Here is a 14,082-nt window from a genome sequence, read left to right on the forward strand (position 1 = left end):
TAGATTAGATTAGATATATATGAAAAAGGGAATGCAGCAAGAGGCGGTGCGACTCCAAATCACCCACCCGAGCGCATAGACACAGATCCCGGCCGTCCAGCGCGAGATCCGACGGCGCCGCGCTCGCAGAGCACGCGCCCCACCCCTTCTATTCCGGTCCTTCCTTTCCCTATCGTCTTCCTCCCCTTCTCCACTCCACGGAAGTGCTCGTTGGCACCTGAACCTCCCAGAACCTCCTCCTCCGCTTGTCTCCACCCTCCACGCCGCCACCGATTTATACACGCTTCGTCCCGCCCCGCCGCGACCTTCTGTTCCATACCATGCCATACCATTTCTCCTGATAAACCATCCAATCCAGAGTTCCATTCCAGTCTGAATTGCTCCTCCTACCTTCTGATAAGCAATCACGATTGTGCCATCAACACTACAGCGCCCCACCATGGCCGCCGCGCCGCCTCTGTCCGCCGACGCACTTTCCTTCCTAACCTCCGCCCCCGCCGCGGCCGCGGCCGTGCCGACGCCGGTCGTAGCCGCGGCGTGGGGCGCGGCGAGGGCGGGTCATGTGAGGGGTAAGGCGGGACTAAGGACGACGGGAGGAGGAAGGGGCGGGGTACTGGCTCCGGTGGTCGGGAAGAGGCTCTGCCGGACGCCGCTCTCCGTTCGCTGCAACGCCACCAGCCGGGACGGCAGGGTAGGGACCCGTTTTCCTTGCCTTCATTTTCAGTCCGATTTTGCGCACTTCTTTTTCTTTGATTTCATTTTACAGAAATATACTGGCTTGTTCCGTTTTCAATTCCTAATGTCACGGTCGTTGTACATGTAATACAGCCATCGATGCATTTATTTATGTTCCATTTCTCATTAACGAAAAGTAGTTTTCATAGCATTTATACTACTGATACTCTTTTGATGAAGAGCCAGGAAATTGTATATTTTTTTCACACACACACATATTTCTCACTCGTCAGCACCTATCCCGCTGACAGATTACACAACAAGAGTTCACTGAGATGGCGTGGCAAGCAATTGTCTCATCCCCTGAGGTGGCGAAGGAGAGCAAGCACCAGATTGTGGAGACTGAGCATATGATGAAATCCCTGCTGGAGCAACGGAATGGCCTTGCCCGCCGCATTTTTTCTAAGGCAGGAGTTGATAATACAAGGCTTCTTGATGCCACGGAGAAGTTCATCCAGAGACAGCCTAAGGTGCTTCGTCCTCAACACACTCCGATTCTGTTGATATTCACATGCAGTTTGTCTTAGCAAGATTAATGCATCTTACTATGAACTCGGAATAATGATCAGAGAACTGGAAAAACATTTTTCCCACTTCAATAAACTCAACATTCTTCAATATCTTTCTATATATTGCTTTTCGTTGAAACAAAAAACAAGGAATTTCCATTCATAGTTGTCTTACGTTCTGTTTAATGATTCAGGTATTAGGTGAAGAACCTGGATCTATGTTGGGGCGTGACTTAGAAGCTCTGATACAAAGAGCCCGGGACTTCAAGAAAGAGTACGGCGATTCATATGTCTCAGTTGAGCATCTAGTCCTTGGCTTTGCTGAAGATAAGCGGTTTGGGAAACAGCTGTTCAAGGATTTTCAGATTACTGTGAAGACGTTGAAATCAGCCATTGAATCGATTAGAGGGAAGCAAAATGTAATCGATCAAGGTATGAGTTCCCCCTACTTGCAATGCTGGCATTAACATGCTTGCAACTTCTATCCTCTTCCTCTGTCTGTGCTCCATAAAATTGCATGATGTGACCTATATTCCTGTAAATTGCACAAAGAAAATGGCAAGTAATGAAGCGTCTGCTGAAGTAGACATCACCTTTCCATGCATAATTGATATGAAATTTTTTACCTTGAACTCCTGTGTCCCTCTGATACAACAGAAGATATTTTCACATAAAAAATTAAAAATATGTGTTTTCAATAGATCCTGAGGGAAAGTACGAAGCTTTGGAGAAATATGGAAAGGATCTGACAGCTATGGCACGTCAAGGGAAGCTTGATCCAGTTATTGGAAGAGATGATGAGATTCGAAGATGTATACAGATTTTATCACGAAGAACAAAGAACAATCCAGTTCTGATTGGTGAACCTGGTGTAGGGAAAACAGCTATAGCTGAAGGGTTGGTAAACAATGCTTTTTACACAACATATCATTGATTATCGAAATAATTCCCTTAACTTGATTTTTTGTTTCTTGTTTAGGTTAGCTCAGAGGATCGTTCAAGGAGATGTCCCACAAGCTCTGACAAACCGTCGAGTAAGTTATTCTGTATTACGTATTTATGTTCTTCAAGGTCAAGCATATTTTGGATTCTCTGCTAAATTATTGAAGAATTTGTTCCACATGTATTATGATATTTTGTAATAGTTCTAGAGTACATGTAGTGTTATCCCCCAATTAGACGTTTATATAAGTTAAAATCTTCAGCTATCCTTGAACATTTTTTTATGTTGCAACTGATATTAATTTTGAGAAGAGATGATAAATGAGCATGCTTGGATTGCAAAGTGATACTTGGAGAGTGTTGTCTCAACATAAGCTTCTGGTGGTGGATTTCCGTTCTCAGGTGTGCGCCCATAGGGATAAACAAGCTAAGATTGCGAGAACAAAATGATGGAAACTGAAATACGTTAGAAGTTTTCAAGGAAAGGGTCATCAAAGAGGGTACTGGGAAAGAAGATGGCAATCTGCATTTGGAAGGTAGCCTCAGAGGTGTGTGGAGCAACCAAAGGGAGTAAATGTGAGCTAAAGATATTTGGTGGTGGAACGAGTAAGTACAAAGGGCTATTAAGGAGAAGAAAAATGTTGTAAATGTATGTACCATGACAGGGTGTGGACAACATAGAGAAATCCAAGGTAGCAAACAAGACCGTAAAATGAGCTATAAGTGCGGCAAAGGGTAGTGCGTACAAGGATCTTTACCAACGCTTGAGTACAAAGGAGGGAGAGAAGGACATATATAGGATGGTTACTTGGTTAGGGTCTGTGAGAGAAAGAAAAAGGACTTCAATCAAGTTATGTGCATTAAGGATGAAACAGAGCACCTATTGGTGATGCATACTTGGTGGTGTAATGAGTAAGTACAAAGGGCTATTAAGGAGGAGAAGAATGTTGTAGATGTATGTACCATGACAGGAGTGTGGTTAACATAGAGAAATCCAAGGTAGCAAAGAAAATCGTAAAACGAGTTGTAAGTATGGCAAATGGTAGGATGTACAATGATCTTTACCGACACTTAGTACAAAGGAGGGAGAGAAGGACATATATAGGATGACTAGGATTTGTGAGAGAAAGACAAGGACTTTAATCAAGTCAAGTGCATTTAGGATGAAACGGAGCACCTCTTGGTGATGGAGGATGAGATCATATATCGATGGCAAGGGTATTTTAGCAACTTGTTCAATGGGGAGAATGGGGACACCAATAATTACTTCGCGTAAGATCTAAGAATATGATGTTAGAGGGCATTGAAAAGGATGAAAGGGGCTAAGGTGATGGGCCTTGATGGTATCCCAATTGAGGCATGCCTTAGGGTCATATTTATAGTATGGCTAGTCAAGTTGTTCAACCATATCTTCTGAACGGACAAGATGCATGACAAGTGGAGAAGTATATTGGTATCGATCGACAAGAATAATGGAGATGTTCAAAGTTGTACCGATTATCAGTAAATTAAGTTGACGAGCCACACTCTGAAGTTATAGGAGAGAGTTATCGAGCATTGTTTGAGAGGAATAATGAGGATATCTATGAATCGATTTGGTTTTATGCTTGGGTGGTCAACCATGAAGCCATTTTCTTAATAAGACGTGATGGAGCAATATAGGGAGCATAAGGACCTACACATGGTTTTCATCGACTTGGAGAAGGCTTGTAACAAAATACTAAGGAATGCTATGTAATGGGCTTTGGACGAACGTAAAGTTGCAATGAAGTATGTTGGACTCATTAAGGACATATATATCAATGTAGCGACTAGTGTTAAAACAAGCGAAGGGGACACATATGACTTCCTGATTAGAATTAGACTACATCAAGGGTCAGCTTTGAGCTCTCACCTTTTTACCTTGGTGATGGATGAGGTCATAAGGGACATACACATGGATATTCCTGGTGTGTGCTTTTTTGGATGTAGTGCTAGTTGATGAAAGTCAAGCAGGAATAAATAGGAATCTAGAGTTGTGGCAGGAGGCTCTAGATGCTGCACCGGGTATGCGTATCCTTCCTCCGCCCGCTCGACTACTAACGCGGTGCTTACCACGTGAGTCGTGCAGGAGATGTACAGGAGCAGATCTTCTGCCGGCTGACCGGGCGTAGCTCGGCGCGGCGGCTTGAGTACTGGTGGTGTGGTCAAGAACTTCTTCGGTGCCTCTAGAGCTTCCTGTGCCTCTGTGGTCCATTGAAACTTGTCTACCTTCTTGAGCAATTTGTAAAATGGCATCCCTTTCTCTCCTAGCCTTGATATGAACCTGCTCAGGGCTGCCATGCATCTAGTAAGCCTTTGCACCTTTTTCTGCGACCGTGGCGCTTCCATTCTCATGATGGCCTCGATGTTTTCTGGATTAGCTTCAATTCCTCGGTGGCTGACAATGAATCCGAGTAGCTTTCCTGCCGGTACTCCGAAGACACACTTTTCTGGATTCAGCTTCCACCGGTAGCGCCTCAGGTTGTTGAAGACCAACTGCAAATCTTCGATGAAGTTTTCTGAGTTTTCTGTCTTGATAACCACATCATCGATGTAGGCTTCCACCCGCTTGCCCCAGTGATCGGCTAAGCATGTCTGGATAGCTCTCTGATAAGTCGCTCCAGCGTTCTTGAGGCCGAACGACATAGAGGTATAGCAGAAAGCTCCAAACGGGGTAATGAAAGCAGTCTTCTCCTCATCTTCTTTTGCCAAGCTGATATGATGATATCCGGAATAACAGTCTAGGAAGGAGAGCATAGAACAACCAGCAGTCGAGTCAACTACCTGATCTATTCTAGGGAGCCCGAAGGGATCCTTCGGACAGTGCTTGTTGAGATCAGTATAGTCGACGCACATGCGCCAATTCACTTTATTCTTTTTGAGTACAAGAATAGGATTCGCTAGCCACTCAGGGTGCAATACTTCCCTAATGAACCCTGCAGACACTAAGCGAGCTAACTCGGCGCGAATAGCTTCCCTTTTGTCAGGCGTGAAACGACGCAGCTTCTGTCGAATCGGCCTTGCTTGAGGATAGACCTTCAATTTGTGCTCGGCCAGTTCTCTCAGGACTCCCGGCATATCCGCAGGTTGCCATGCGAATACGTCTCGGTTATCTTGCAGGAACCGGACGAGCGCGCTTTCCTATTTGTCATCAAGGCTAGAATTGATGATGGCGGTCTTGCGCTCATCAACGAATTCCAGATTGATCCTCTTAGTCTCTTCAGCCGGCCGTATAGAGGTCACGACCTGAGCTTCATTGGTGGGTATTGTGAGACCCTCCTCCTCCGACCTGATGTTTGCCTGTGCGAGGGGAGCTGTCGGGGGCCCAGCAGTGAGGGCTGCTTGGATGGCCCCCCAAAAGCACTTCGCGTCGCCTTGAAAGTCAGCGCGCACCGTGATAATTCCTTGAGGTCCCGACATATTCAATATCATGTACGAGTAATGCGGAATGGCCATGAACTTTGCTAGTCCCGGCCTGCCGATGATGGCGTTGTATCCGCAGTCGAAGCGTGCCACCTCGAACCTCAGGAACTTGGTTCTGTAGTTCTCCGGAGTCACGAAGGTGACGGGCATGTAGATGTGCCCGAGTGGGTACTCCCTTTCAGTCGCACGATACCGAAGAAGGGAGTATCTGACTCGGTGAGGTCTTTGAGTGCGACCCCCAAGGCTAGGAGCGTCCGGGGGAAGGTAACGTTAATGCTACTTCCCCCATCCACTAGTACTTTCTTCACCCGGCTTTCTCGGATCACTGGATCAACGAGGAGCGGGTACTTGTCGGGGTGGTCGAAGTTGAGCCATTGATCCGCTCGGCTGAAGGTTATTGCGTGCTCCGACCACCGATAAGGAGCCGGGGCACTGGTGGTTGCCGACAGGATCTGTCGGTCGTTGAGCTTTTGCTGCCTCCTGTTCTCCTGTGCTCCGTGTCCTCCAAAGATGACGTTGACCTCCCTATCAACGCGCGGGAATGCTCCGCCCCCTCCCCCTTCTTGTTGCTGAGGCTGCCTGGGCTCGCCAGGTCCTTCTCGCGGTGGGGGAGGTGGTAGAGGCTGGAATGGTCGGCCATGTCCGACGGAGTGCTTGAAATCCCTGCAGTTCCGTAGGGTGTGGCGCATGTCCTTGTGGTACGGGCACTGAGCGTCGAGGATTTCATCCAGTGTCCGTACACCTCCGCGGGGCGCACCACGGGCTCGAGCAACGGGTGGTCCGACGACGTGTACCTCCTCATGAGGCCTCTTCTCCCAGCGCCTGTCAGGTTGCTGGTTCGTGTCGCGCCGTGGCGTGGGTGGTGTAGGTCTCGTACCTCCGATGAGGTCCTGGGCCCGCTTGTCAGCGGTGACGTAGATGTTTGCCTCTTGAAACAATTGTTCGGAGGTGGCGGGCGCTTTCTGCAGTATGGCTCAGACGAAGGCCGAGTCATTGGATCCCCGGTAGAAATCTTCAATCACCGCTGTCTCGGCGACTTCGGGAATGCGGTTCCTCATGGTCTGAAACCTCTTGAGGTATGACCGGAGTGTTTCATCACCCTGGCGCCTGATGGATTTGAGGTCCCATGGCTGCGCCAGCTTGTCAGAGAGAGACTGGAAGTTGGCGATGAACCGCCGACTGAAGTCGCTCCAATCGTCGATGCAGTGTCGTGGCAGATGTCGTAGCCACTGCAGCGCGTCTTGCCCTAGGACGTTGGGCAAATACACTGTCATTACGTCTTCCGTCGCCCCGGCGGCCCGAGCGGCGGTCGTGTAGACGGCCAACCAACCCCCCGGGTCCTGCTTGGGCTCGTACTTGTCGATGTTGGAGACTTTGAAGTTGGGGGGCGCCACTGGATGGCTCGGAGACGCGGAGTAAGCGCATAGACCCCGCATGTGTCTTCCTGTTAGCGTTCGTGAGGTCGGTCCCGAGGAGGGGACCCGGTGGTGTGTCGTCTCGACCATCCCCGGGTCGGGCCACTGGTCGAGGCCGCAACCGACTCAACTCGGGTAGCGCGACTTCGAGCTGGGACGTCGTGGTCCCGGTCATACTCCTCCCAATGCCTTATCTCACTTTCGTGCCGTCGGTAGCGTGAAGCGTTGATGGAGCTCCGCGCGTATCGTCGGCTGTTGATGGCGTGGCGTAGGTCGCTCGGGGGATGAGCGATGGTCAGAAGGTGATTAGCTGCTCGAGTAAGCAGCCGCCGGTAGCCTTCTACGTTTGGAGTTCGCGGGAGGCCATCAGCTATTTGGGCCAGCACCCTTCCAACTTCACTCGGCGTGTTCATTGCGCGAGCGAAGTCGGGGTTTAGGTTTCGAGAGAAGAGAGGGTTCTCTCGGCGCAACCTTGCGCTTTGCTCGGCTTGCTCCCGCTCTCGGTCCTGAGCCTGCCGGTGATCACGGCGGCGAGAATTCCGTCTTTCTCGGTGTACTCGCTCGTCGGGAGTTTCTCCCACTTCCGAAACTTCGTCCCGGGATACGGGCTGTGCCGGGTCCCGCTCCCTAGCCTCGTGATGTCGCCGAACATTCCGGCGTCTGTTCCTTCGTCGCTGCGCTTCACGCTGGGGAGGTTCTTCCCCTTGCATGGTCGGCTCGTCGTCGGAGATGGGAGTCGACTCCAATCTCCCCCCGATGAAGAGGATGTCGGGGTAGAAAGGAGCTGCTGTGATGGCGCGTTTCTTTCCGTCCTCCTTTGAGGGTGAAGGTGCCGTAAAGAAGACTCGGCGAGGTCCCGTCCCTTACTCGGGATGTTTGCCTCCTTCTTTCTAGTGATCCGCGTCCACTCCTTTGTGGATGAGGTGGACAGCGGAGTTCTTCGGGTAGGTAAGCTCCCGATTTTTGGTTTGTAAAGGGCGATCTTCGCTTGGGGCGCGGGAGGCTGCGCCACCCGTTGTTCTGCTCCGGTTTTCCCGGGGATCTCCGAGGAAAGCTTCTTCTCCGACGGGTCTGCTATGCGGTGCAGAGTTCCTTTCTCATCCACTATGGACGAGATGGTTCCGAAGCAGAACACGGATTTAGGGCGAAGAGCGATCTTGCATTGGGATGTGATGACCATTGAGCTAGCTTGGATCAACGACACTCCCCATACATGACGCGCCAGCTGTCGGTGTTTAGAGCCCGACCGCACACCCAGGGTTACCCCTTGCAGTGCTTTTGGGTAGGACGGTGCTGTCGACTGTAGCTCAATGGTTCGTGCTAGATGCATGCGAGATGGATAGACAATTTTCTACAGGTTCGGGCCGCTTGGAGAGGTGTAATACCCTACTTCCTGGTGTAGATCTTTATGTTGTGGGTTACAAGTGAAGTCTCTTGAATGGAGAAAAGCTAATGAGATACGTAGATGGTCGATGGAAACGATGGGGTAGCCCCTGGGCCTTATATACTCGACCGTGGGGTACTCCACTCGTACACGAGGATCATGCGTCTCCTAAATAATAGTGAACCGACTGAACTGATCTTCCTACGATCTTGCCGACTTATCCCTAATCCGCCCTGATATTCAAGGGCGCCGTACGCGGGAAAGTCGGGCGGTTGCTGCGTTTAGCGCTCGAGTCTGACGGGTTGCCTGGGCCTGAGTCTGCTTCTTTCTTGGGTCGGCCCACTCCGCCAGTAGTTCTGACCCGGCCACGAAGGGATGGCCTTGCGAGGTAACTGGCCCAAGGCCCCGCGCGAGGCCTTCTTGCCTTCTAGTGGACCCAGGGGATATCTGTTCCCCACACTTGGTAGAACTAAAACCAAATACATGAGATACGACTTCAGCACTACTACATATGGGAAATGGGATGTTAGTTTGGAAGGTCAAGTAGTGCCAGTAAGGATGTCTTTCGGTATTTAGGATCAGTTCTATAGAGAGATGAGAGATGGAGATATCGATGAAGGTGTTAGCCATAGAATCAAAGTAAGGTGGAGGAAGTAGTGCCAAGCATTTGGAGTTCTATGTGACAAGATGGTACTATAGAAGCTAAGAGTCAAGTTTTATAGGCCAATGATTAGACCTGCTATGTTGTATAGTGCAGAATGTTAGTCTATAAAAATATGCCATGTTCAACAAATAAGTGTTACGAAAATATGTATATTCGTCGTATTCGTGGCCATACAAGAATCAAGATGATATATGTGATAAGCTAGGGTAGCACTAATTGAAGAAAAGCTTGTTCAATACCGATTGAGGTGGTTTTGTACATGTCCGATTGAGGTGGTTTGAACATGTCCAACGGAGACCTCCAGAGGCACCACTGCGTAGTGGAATTCTAAGTCAAGATAGTAATGGAAAGACCGCCCTCCCGATATAATATTAAGAAGAGACCGAAACATGTCCCCACTCGAGAAAATCCCCGAACCCTGCCCCCCCCATCATTAACGGGCCGTCACCGCCTACTCTGCAATGGCCCAGTCGGAGGGTGGCGCGCAGGATGTAATCCAGGAGCGGGCGGGCACAACAAGGTGATTTTTTTAACCAAGCCAGAAATTAGTCTCCGAGGGGAATCGAACCTGGGACCTGGAGGTGCTACTTGGAAGCCTTAACCATTACGTTGGAGGCCCTTTCGTAGGCAGGGGATGGCCGAAGTTGACATGGGAAGAGGCGATAAAAGGAGAATTGAAAGAATATAATATACCCAAAGATTTAGCCCTGAATAGGGCCGAATGGAAAATAGTTACCCACGTGCCTGAACCTTGATTTGTGGCTTTTGTTGAGTCTCAACTCTAGCCTACCCTAACTTGCTTTGGACTAAATGGCTTTGTTGTTGTAACTAATATTAATTTTGAGGTAGTTCATCTGAACATGAGTAGGATATATCAATGTCAGAGGCTCCCACATGAGTGGGGTTTAGAGAAGGGATAATTTGAAACCATGTCCTAGTGATAAAGTAAGACAGCCCTTACCATTGCATGAGGCCTGCCCTTCAGTTCATCTAAACATGGATTTTGAAATCAATTCTTCCACCTGTTCTATTTCTTTGTCCTTTAAGTTGTACAAGTATTTTGGTAATGTTTGATGTCCATTAGTATACTCCGTAGTTGACGTTTTGATATAGTTTGGAATATCTGCACATAGCCAACTCTTTGATATTGTATATCGTTTTTTATGTCTACAGATGATTTTAATCAGTTTCCAAAGTATTGAATTATTACTAACCAGTTATTTGCGGGTTTAGATTTTCTTTTTTTTGCTTTAGTGCATTTAAATTGTAACCACTGTGCCTTCTTGGCTTTGGATACTTTTGTTAACATTTTTACAGGTCAATTTTAACTCTCTATTCTATTGTTTCTTTTAAACAGCTAATTGCACTTGATATGGGTGCATTGATTGCTGGTGCAAAATATCGTGGAGAGTTCGAGGATAGACTCAAGGCTGTTCTCAAAGAAGTTACAGATTCTGATGGGCAGACCGTTCTTTTCATTGATGAGATTCACACAGTTGTCGGAGCAGGTAACTATGCAGGATGCACTGCTGTTTCCTTGACTATTAGATGTTTTCAGCATTGCCATTAATTTATTTTAGTTCAATTTGTTCATTTCTTGAAAAAATGTTTGCATGTGAAAGTTCCTTCGATGATCTTGTATGGCCCCAGTATTGGGATTTGGGAACCATCACTGCTCTTCGTTAAACCTGGAGTGTAGCCATATAGTTTGCATGAGCCCATGAATATCTCACACTAACTATTGAACTCGTGTTGATTCCACTTGGGCTGGCATTTCAGCCTCTTATAACACTAAGATGTGAGACTACATATTTTTTGTTTTTTAGTTTTGTTATTCAGGATTAGATTCAAACAAGTTATCTATATTTTACTTATAGGTGCACTGGGTGGATAGAAGAAGCATATTCAATGCAGTCATATCACTCAATGTTTCCTCCTGTTTTGTCTGCTGTTTTATGATGAAAGTGAAAATGATGCTGGAGGCCAAACCATGTAGAAATCCAAATTCGTGGCAGATCTTAATACGAAACTGCCTGTCGAAGCTTGCTGTGAATTTTACTACTATAGACATGAACGATAGAACACCTGTCTCTGCTAGTAGGTAATTTATGAATGTTCATCTTATTCCAGGTGCCACAAATGGTGCAATGGATGCTGGTAATCTTCTCAAACCAATGCTTGGGAGAGGAGAACTACGGTGTATTGGTGCAACAACCCTTGATGAATACCGCAAATATATTGAGAAAGATCCAGCACTGGAGCGGCGCTTCCAACAAGTTTTTGTTGATCAACCTTCAGTTGAAGATACAATTTCAATACTCCGAGGGCTAAGAGAGAGATATGAGTTGCACCATGGTGTACGAATATCTGACAGTGCCCTTGTAGCTGCAGCTGTTCTTTCAGATCGCTATATCAGTGGACGATTCTTGCCTGACAAAGGTGATTTATTTGACTTCTTAATTGAAGCTACTAACCTGCTAGATGATGAGGAGATATTATTACAGCCACTAATGTAAGATCTCATGTGATTTTTCTAATGGGAGGATATGCTTTGTTGCAGCAATTGATCTGGTTGATGAATCAGCTGCCAAGTTAAAAATGGAGATAACATCAAAACCTACTGCTCTGGATGAGATTGATCGTGCTGTCTTGAAGCTTGAGATGGAGCGTCTCTCACTTACAAATGATACAGACAAAGCATCAAGGGACAGACTGTCCCGTCTTGAAGCAGAACTATCACTCTTGAAGGATAAACAACGTCAATTGACTGAGCAGTGGGAGCATGAGAAAGCAGTAATGACTAAAATTCAATCTATCAAAGAAGAGGTAAGGTTTGCCTTTCCACAATGACTGAATATATCGACAGAGTTGGTTCAGACAATTGACTTAAATTTACCTGCAACAGATTGACAGGGTAAATGTGGAGATACAGCAGGCAGAACGTGAGTACGACCTTAATCGTGCTGCTGAACTGAAATATGGCAGTCTGAATGCCTTGCAGCGCCAGCTTCAAGCGACAGAGAAGGAGCTTGATGAATATCAGAGTTCTGGGAAATCCATGCTAAGGGAAGAGGTGACCCAAGATGATATTGCAGAAATAGTGAGCAGGTGGACAGGAATTCCAGTTTCTAAACTAAAGCAATCTGATAGGGAGAAATTGTTGTATCTGGAGGATGAGCTGCACAAGCGAGTTGTCGGTCAGGATCCTGCTGTAAAAGCAGTTGCAGAGGCCATTCAGAGATCCAGGGCTGGATTATCCGACCCAAACCGTCCCATTGCTAGTTTCATGTTCATGGGACCTACAGGAGTTGGCAAAACAGAGTTAGCGAAAGCCCTTGCAGCTTTTATGTTCAACACTGAGGAAGCTGTTGTCAGGATTGACATGAGCGAGTACATGGAGAAGCATTCAGTCTCAAGATTGATTGGTGCTCCACCAGGTTATGTTGGGTATGAAGAGGGTGGTCAACTAACAGAAGCTGTTCGTCGTAGGCCATATTCCGTCGTCTTGTTTGATGAGATCGAGAAAGCTCATTCGGATGTGTTCAATGTCTTCCTTCAAATACTGGACGACGGTAGGGTTACCGACTCTCAAGGACGGAAAGTGAGCTTCACCAACACCATAATTATCATGACGTCCAACGTTGGGTCGCAGTATATACTAAACATGGACGAAGAAGTTGGATCATCTGATTCAGCCTATGAGAACATAAAGAGGAGGGTGATGGATGCTGCAAGATCTGTGTTCCGTCCAGAGTTCATGAATCGTGTAGATGAGTATATTGTCTTCAAGCCTCTCGAGAGAGAACAGATCAACAGCATTGTCAAATTACAGGTAACACTTTGTACTCCGCAGCATTTTGCATTCACAACTATCAGTATATGGCTTGAGATGTCATTTATGATCTTTACTCGGCATGCCACCTATCATAGACTGACATATTTGTTCTTGTATTTCCTGGTGATGCAGCTCGCAAGAGTACAGAAGAGGATCGCAGACCGCAAAATCAAGCTGGAAGTCTCACCCGGTGCTATTGAATTCTTGGGAAGCCTGGGGTATGACCCGAACTATGGCGCGAGGCCGGTGAAGAGAGTGATTCAACAGCACGTGGAGAACGAACTCGCGAAGGGCATCCTCAGAGGTGATTTCAAGGACGAGGACAGCATCTTTGTGGACACCCAGGTCACGGTGCCCTCTAACGGCCAGCTTCCGCAACAGAAGCTAGTTTTCCGGAAAGTGGGTGAGCAATCGAAGCCCGCTGCTGAAGGCGAGAAGTTCTTGCCGGCTGTCTGATGGAGCACGGTTGCAGTTCTACAGATCGTGAGCAATAAAATGTACATATAAAGGTGCCAAACTGGTAGAGTACTCCGTTTGGCTTAGTAGAGCATCACAGCCAGAATTTGTTCTATGGTACAGCTCAGTTTACATGGAGCAGCGAATTTTGTTTTGTTTCTGCCATTTTTCTTTTCAGTGGAAGTGGTATCCACAAGTCTCCTGTCCTCATCAGGGATAAAACTCATATTTTCTCTTTTTCCTTGAATGTATTGTTTGTAGCACCTAGAGAAGATAATATTCCCGGATGCTGTTAAGACATATTTAAGGATGCCGATAAACAAAAGGAGGTTTTGTTCGATTGCATCGGGATTGAAGAGGATTGAGCGGATTAACGAGGCGTTTGGTTTGAGGAATGAGCCAATTCATTATCTTCTCACTCTTCAATATTTTTGTTTGATTTGTGGAATAGAATGAGTTGATCCATCACCACCTTATTCCTCGTAGTTAGTTAGTACTAATATGAGAAATAAGGTCATCCTACTAAATATGAGTAATGAGTCCATGATATATCATCTCAATTTGGATAAAGTAATTTCTCAAACCAAACACCCACTAAATCTCTAGCCGCTTCAATCCTCGTCAATCCACCTCAGACCTTGTGCTTCGGAAACCCACCTTGTCTTCGCCCAAAGTATGATTGAAACCTCTCGGAACTT

General features: G+C 47.1%; 1 protein-coding gene across 1 annotated transcript; it reads left to right on the plus strand.

The window, feature by feature from the left end:
- Nucleotides 1–235: 235 nt before the first annotated feature.
- LOC103636567 (chaperone protein ClpB2, chloroplastic-like) lies at nucleotides 236–13,625 on the plus strand. Its single transcript, NM_001347043.1, has 10 exons — nucleotides 236–691; nucleotides 987–1,205; nucleotides 1,439–1,676; nucleotides 1,946–2,141; nucleotides 2,224–2,278; nucleotides 10,451–10,601; nucleotides 11,224–11,532; nucleotides 11,654–11,919; nucleotides 11,999–12,925; nucleotides 13,061–13,625. The coding sequence occupies exons 1-10, from the start codon at nucleotides 440–442 to the stop codon at nucleotides 13,382–13,384; spliced, it is 2,937 nt and encodes a 978-aa protein (NP_001333972.1). The 5' UTR covers nucleotides 236–439; the 3' UTR covers nucleotides 13,385–13,625.
- The last annotated feature ends 457 nt before the right edge of the window (nucleotides 13,626–14,082 follow it).

This window comes from Zea mays, chromosome 1 (genome assembly GCF_902167145.1).
Source record: "Zea mays cultivar B73 chromosome 1, Zm-B73-REFERENCE-NAM-5.0, whole genome shotgun sequence".
Classification (NCBI taxonomy): domain Eukaryota; kingdom Viridiplantae; phylum Streptophyta; class Magnoliopsida; order Poales; family Poaceae; genus Zea; species Zea mays.

Excerpts from the sequence above, each read along its gene's own strand:
- LOC103636567 (NM_001347043.1), top strand. The coding sequence starts at position 440 with ATGGCCGCCGCGCCGCCTCTGTCCGCCGACGCACTTTCCTTCCTAACC. Across the intron at positions 692-986 it reads CCACCAGCCGGGACGGCAGG|ATTACACAACAAGAGTTCAC; the intron begins GTAGGGACCCGT and ends TCCCGCTGACAG. Across the intron at positions 11,533-11,653 it reads ACGATTCTTGCCTGACAAAG|CAATTGATCTGGTTGATGAA; the intron begins GTGATTTATTTG and ends GCTTTGTTGCAG.